Source organism: Chionomys nivalis, chromosome 9 (genome assembly GCF_950005125.1).
Source record: "Chionomys nivalis chromosome 9, mChiNiv1.1, whole genome shotgun sequence".
NCBI lineage: Eukaryota > Metazoa > Chordata > Mammalia > Rodentia > Cricetidae > Chionomys > Chionomys nivalis.
The window spans coordinates 65,026,510-65,033,113 of NC_080094.1; the positions used below are offsets into that span (position 1 = coordinate 65,026,510).

A 6,604-nucleotide genomic window follows, 5' to 3' on the forward strand; every position below is an offset into this window, starting at 1 on the left:
CAGACAAGCATCAGCTTTGAACAGGCAGTATAACAACCCCCTCCAGTTCCAAGTTTGTTCCACGCAGTTCCACACTGCTGTGTTAAATCTCAAATGATTCCAATTAAAGTTGCAGTGGGTAAAACCCGATTCCCCTGGCCTGAATAGCTGCTGTTCTTTGGCATGTGAAGTGCCAGGAAGAGCCGTGATATTCCTGTTGTTAGGCAACATGTCAAGATTTTCAATTATTATGCAGGGTTTATTGCTACTCACCATTGTGGCTTTGCTGTCCTGGAGACTCAGTGTCTTAAAATCTTGTCTCCCCAACAGATGCTGGAAGGTAATGTGTCTTGTTTGAAGTCATCATGTGAGAAGTTCGGCTTTGCTCAGTGGATCGCCCACCACTTGGTGTGACTTATGAATCTAATAACCCTTTGCAATATCCGCAAGCTTAAACTCTCAACCACCTTGACGAATACAGAAGACAAAGCAACTGGCAGCGATGTTGAAAACCTATAGATTTACGCAAACGCCCTCATTTTGAGAGACACGTTTCCTTTTGAGTTCATACGTGATTCTAATGAATGAGCGAGGTTACCAGTGACTGTCCAATTGCCCTGCTATATAGCGAGTGTTTCCTGAAGCATCCTTCTCGCCGCCTGTCACTGCGTCCTAGCACAAAAAGTTCCCAGAGAAAGTGAGGGAGTTTCAGAGTACCCCCATAAAAATAATCTAGTTTGTACACCGCTCCTTTGCCCACTGCTCAGGTCATACCCGGGGCTCTGGCAAAGATGAGCTCGGCTCAGGAGATTTCCCTGTCTCCAGGTAAAAAAAAAAAACCTTCGCCTTGTCAGGCTAGGGCGGGAAGACCGCTGGGGAACTTGTTGCTTTTCTGCACCAGCGGGCTACGGCTTTAATAAGAATACCCGAAAAGCGCAGCGGGGAGGGGGCGAGGGGAGGGGGCAAAGAGCCGCTCTGAGCTGGTTACGTGACCAACCCACTGTGACTCCCCTGGTAAAAAGGAAACTTCTTAGAAAAGTTCATGCCCTTCCCCCCTCTCCCACCATGACTAAGGGTCTCCAGCGGACATGGTCGTGAGTGATGATCAAATTGGGGGGAGGGTGGTGGTGGAGCGGGAGTGACTTGTCCTAAGGAACAACTGCGTGCTTGGAAGAGCGCATCAGCCCCGTAACTTTCCCTTTTCCTCTTAGGGACTGATGACTAGGCGAGAGGCACCCGGGCGAGCCACTAGTTGCCCGCAGGAACCTGTGTAAGCCGAGCTCTCAAGCGGCTTGAGTTGAATGAAGTTATGACTGCGTTTGCTCTAATGGCTTATGGCTTCTCAAAAGCGAGTTAACAGCCCCTGCGTGCAGCTAGGTCCGCCCCGCGAGCTCTAGAGGCTCCGAGCGGGGGAAATGCTTGGGGCTGGGGGGTGGCGAGTTGTGTGGGGAGGGGGGGATCCGCGCTAGGCTCTGGGCTTCACGTCGGCTGGGTGCTTCCTTCCTCGGTGTGCTGCCTTATCATGGGTACCTCTCGTTAGCAGGGGTTGAGAGCTGGTACCAAGCTCAAGAAGGTGGGCTTCGGAAGCGAGTACCGGGGGGGGGGGGTTCTATCAGGAAGCCCCGCACTGGCCACCACACTTCCACCAGTGACTGCGCAGGCTGGGAAGTGGAGAGGTCACGTGTTGGCGGAAAGTAAGTTGAAAGGAAAAAGATGAACTTCAAGAAGGAGGCACAATAAATCCCCCCACCCCCAGTGTGTGTGCTTACGTGTGTACTAGCATAAAATAAAGAGAAAGGCGGATGCGGTGGGGGAAGGGCGCAGTGGGGGAAGGGCGCGGCGCTGGGTCGAAGTCCTGGGCAAAACTCCGGAAATCTCTAGAAATGAAAACTGTAGGTCCAGAGTTAATCACATCCCCCAACGTTGGGAGGCGCTAGCTCCAGGTATCTTTCACCAGAGCGGTCCTTTGCCTACCCTCAGCTTCCCCTGCGCAGCGGAGCCGAGGAGCCGAGGAAGAGCGAAAACCAGTTGTTATGGAGATGCCGGTAGCTCCGAGGAGCGCGAGTGCCCTGGGAAGTCCCCAGACGCTTTTCAGGTTTCGCCGTTTTGGCAGCGACACCATGATTTTACTCTCCCTCCAGAGTTCCTTCCAATGGAACCCACCAACGGCGTCACTGGCCCTGGAAGTGGCGCTATTGACTGCAGGGAAGAGACAGAGGGATGTTGTAGATGGTGGAGAGCTCTGGAGTTTTAGACCACCAGTCCTTTTCTATTTCCCGTTGCTTTATTCCAACCAGATGTGCTGTGTTCGAATGGAATGCGTACTTCCTGGTGTATAAAATCAGAGTTACACATAGGATATGTTATAAACAGATTAGCAAGCAGTGAATGCTTCAAGGTTCAGCTCCCCTTCCCCGCACACCCCAAGAAAGCTCACTTGAAGGAAAATAAGCTTTATTCCCTATTATGGGTTTTTGCTCTTGAAACCTCCGTTGATACTAGATTATTAGTATCAGCAGTAAGTCCAGTGTCGAATATTCAAATGTGTATCTAGAGAGATGTTTCCAAAGTCCCCGTCCAGCCCACCTTAGGCTCCAGCAAGCACATATTTATATAAGAGCTTTCTTCAGCTTACAGACTTGCCAGGCTCCTGAAGACTTGGGGTGATCATCATTAAGAGATGACCTTTCACCCATTACAGTCACCAAGGCAACAGTTACCTCCAACTAAAAGAACTGTTCATGTTGTTCACAAATTGTCACTTCTTTGTCCATCCATGAATTAACCAGCAGATGCTGCCCTAAGACTAGGACAGCTGGCAGAAACCACCCTCAGAGGTCTTGGGGTACAAGTCTTGTGGGTAAAGCCAATATAATGAGAATGCAATTCACAAAGCTCTTCGTAAGTTCTCTTGCCTGTTGATGAATTCAGACTGGTCTGATATCTTAAAATGACATGGGAGAATGATCTGTATGTGAACATATTTATTTCTTCTTGTCATTTGTCTGACTTTGTCAACTGTTTCTGACTTCTGTAGGGAAGAACCTTATGTAACAGATTTTTATTCTGAAAATTAATGCTATGTTTTAGGGATACATTAAATTGATGGTTTAGGTATTTCTGGATTCAAAATATAAATGAGTGATTAGATTTGAATTATTTATACAGCTCAGGATTGCACTGAAAATATTTCCCAAAAGAATATTTTTCTATCTTCCTTGCATGGATTTATTACTAAAAATAATACAACTTATGGACCAAGACGGGTGATGAGAATTGTTATATAGTGAGATTATTGTAGTGAATTGTCGAGGAGAGTGAAGAGATATTTGAACTACATAAATATGTGTTATGTATGTGTATAATGAATACATGCGTGTCTATTTTCCTTTCTTGATTTCTCAGTGATCTGAAGGAGAATTCTCTTCTCTTGGTTCATTATCAGCTCTCCAGGTTTTTATTTGCTCAAATTCACTTATACAATCCCTTTCTGTTTTCTATCTGTAGAAATCTAGTACCTAATCCAAGCAAAGATTGCTGTCATTTAATTTGCTAAAATAGATGCCAACCAGCGTACCTGCTACAATTTTAATCTCTGGAGTACTTGTTCCGCAGTCATGCCATTCTTTCCCACACAACTTTAGTCAGCTGTGATATGAATATCACACATGGCCAAGTTCATCTGACCCCATTCATTTTTAGCAATGATAAGACCATTTCAAAGTAATTGCTAAACAAGCATCTGAACTACCACAATTAAAGCAAAATATGAACAAAACCTAGCAGGAATGATTTTTGCTTTGTTTACGTTCACATGGCCTTCTATCAATGCCACAGTTTAAAAAGCTTGTTTTCTACCTGTTTATAAAGATGAGCACAAAAATGAATAAGCATTCCACAGAAGTATAGACAGTGTAAGAATACAACCGAATAGATGGTTGAAGCATCTTAGAATCAGGGGGAAAGGGTAACACAAAACAGAATGAAAAAGTAATGCTTTTTCCTTAGCAAATTAAGAAATACTTGGATATATTTTGAAATATTTCAGTTTTTGAATGGAAATTTATAATACCACATTCAACATAATGGTCTAGGAATTCGCCTAGTATGTCAACATGGGTGTGAATGACATAGTACTCATGTTCTTTCCTCACAAGTATGTTCACCAAATCAGTTTGTTGTTGTTGCTGATGAGTTCTCCATTTCATATGTGTTTCAGGTCATAATTTCTTTCTCTCTTACTACTACTTGTAATCCTTCCTCTTGTACTTACTCTGCAGCAGGAAGAGTGATAAGGGCCACTGAAGCATATATTAATAATGCCTTAAAGCATCATTGAATTTCAGAGTTGAGCACTTGGTTAATTATGGTAAGATACTAATAGTGCCCCCTTTTCTTCCCTCCATGTTCCCTTTTCTTATTCCTTACCTCGAAATTGCTAGCTAACAGCGACTACAGATAGTTTTCACATAGTAACAGAGTTGCTGACTTGGAGTATAAGAAAACAGGTAACAAAAATTTTCTGTTTACGACATAAGAAGTGATTCTGTCCAGGTAGGAAGAAAGATTGGCTCTCTTAGTCACTTCCTGATTCCTAATGGTTCTCCACAGGCAATAGAAGGAGAGGCAGAGAATCACGATGCACAATTTGGAAAGCTTTCTGAAAACAAGAATGGGTAATGATTGCCAAGAACCTGGTGTTGAGCTCATATTTAAAAAGAACTCACGAAATCTTCCATCTACCAAACCTAGCTTAGCTGGAAAGAAAATGATCATGATCAGAACATCAAAGGGGGCAGGGAGGGACACACACACACACACACACAGAGGGGGTGGGTGGGAGACCTTTTGGAAACTCATGGTTTAGTCTACATAGCTTTGGTGTATTCCTTGCTTGACAACTAAGCCTGACATAGAAGATTTAAACATGATTTAACTCAAGTTTCAGAAAACCAGACAACCTCCCATTGAAGCTGAAATAATACCACATGGAATTTGGAGCTTGAGCTGAGTGGTTCTTCTTAAACCATCTTACAGGCAAAGATGAATAAAAAGAAATAAAAAGAGATGGACCACCAGAGTTAAGATCATGAAAAGGCAAATGGAAATCAGTGAGGAACAGAGACTGAATGTAATGTGGCTGGGGGGGGGGGGTGGAGCTAGCAAGAGAGATTTGAGCTCTCTTCTGCCTGCAGTATCTGGAGGGAATACCTCACAGCTGCTGAACTGTGGTTCTCATAATTTCATATACACACGGATCTCCTTGGCGGCTTGTTAGAAAGCAGATTCTGTGTCTGGGATAGGAACCAAGATTTGGCATTTTCAACAAATTTCCAGGTGACAGAGTTGCATTGTTTTGCACAGCTGAGTGCTGAAGCGTGTTCTTCCAGGCAATGGTTTTACTCACATTATGGTGTGATTGACAGCTAAGAAATCTCCTGAGTAACTATAGTGAATGTTATACTGTTTTTTAAAAATCAAGGAAAAAAACAACTCTCCGATTTTTAAACCTTAATTCTGCATAAACCATAGCCTCTAACCCCTTCCTGAACTGATTAATTCTAGAATTATCTTGATTGTAGTGAACATCATTTTCTTGTAATAAATAGTACTGGCCTAGAGTTTGAATACATGATGTTTAACATGTACTGAAATAAAAGGATGATATGCTCCATTTGAGATACACTGAATAAATTGCAGAATGGAAGAGAAGTTGGAGCAAACTATTCTAGTCATATAAAGAGAAGCGGTTAGGTCATATGATGAGTCCTGAGCTCATTCTGGGTTTCGTTCTATAAATAGGATATTTTGGAACTAGAGAAGGCATAGCAGAAGGCAACTAGAATGACAGAGGGATTTGGGGAATTTGCTGAAAGGTTAAAGAAACTAGGTCTGTTTTCCTTTGAAAGGAGAGGAAAAGACGTGTCTCACTGAGGTGCTACCACTCTGAAAACAGTGGAAGTAATAGGGCGAGACAAGAGTGTCTTAGGGAAGCAGGGATAGAAGGATTCTGACAAGAAATGAAGACCAGAGAATGGTTGTTGCTTTTCTAAAGGGCTTCAGCAAGTAGTGGTCCTGTTGGCAAGCCCACCGCTCACAGGCCAGGAAATAAGGGAAAGACAGAGAATGAGGAAGTATCTCTTTGTTCACTGAGGAAATGTTCAAATGGCGTTGTATTAATTCTATGGGAACCCTAACTCGAGCATATGGTGAACTTTACCAGTGTTCCCCAGGCTCAAGGGCTGTTTCTATAACACATCACATTTCTGCCTCATCCCAAAATGGCACTTACTTCTCTTCAGTTCAGCACGGAAACGGGAATAGCTATCTTGTACAGGGTGGTTTCTCTAAGTGACGTTTTCTTTCACGTGATTCCTGGAGAACCATCTCTTTTTCACTTGATAGAAAAGACTTGCTGGTGACTGTACGTATGCATTCCCAGCAGCTTTATCCTGTCCGTGAAGGTCAAAGATGGTAGGACTTGAAGATAATTTAGGCTGATACCATCATCTTATATCAGAGAAACATGGTGTTTATTGGATTGACCACAACTCAGTGCTGTCTGTATGTATACATGCTAGAAACTAAATATTTCCCAGTGACCTTGTTGGCAAATGCCAGCAAT

The 6,604-nt window shown here is 43.5% G+C and overlaps 1 protein-coding gene across 1 annotated transcript in view; it reads right to left on the reverse strand.

Annotated features, from left to right (window-relative positions):
• The window catches only part of Bdnf (brain derived neurotrophic factor), a 50,049-nt gene extending 49,618 nt beyond the window's left edge, over positions 1-431 (reverse strand). The window contains exon 1 of the mRNA XM_057781758.1: positions 253-431. Within this exon, the coding sequence (XP_057637741.1) occupies positions 253-255 (3 nt within the window). The 5' untranslated portion in view covers positions 256-431. The remainder of the gene's footprint in view (positions 1-252) is intronic.
• Between the last annotated feature and the right edge of the window lie 6,173 nt (positions 432-6,604).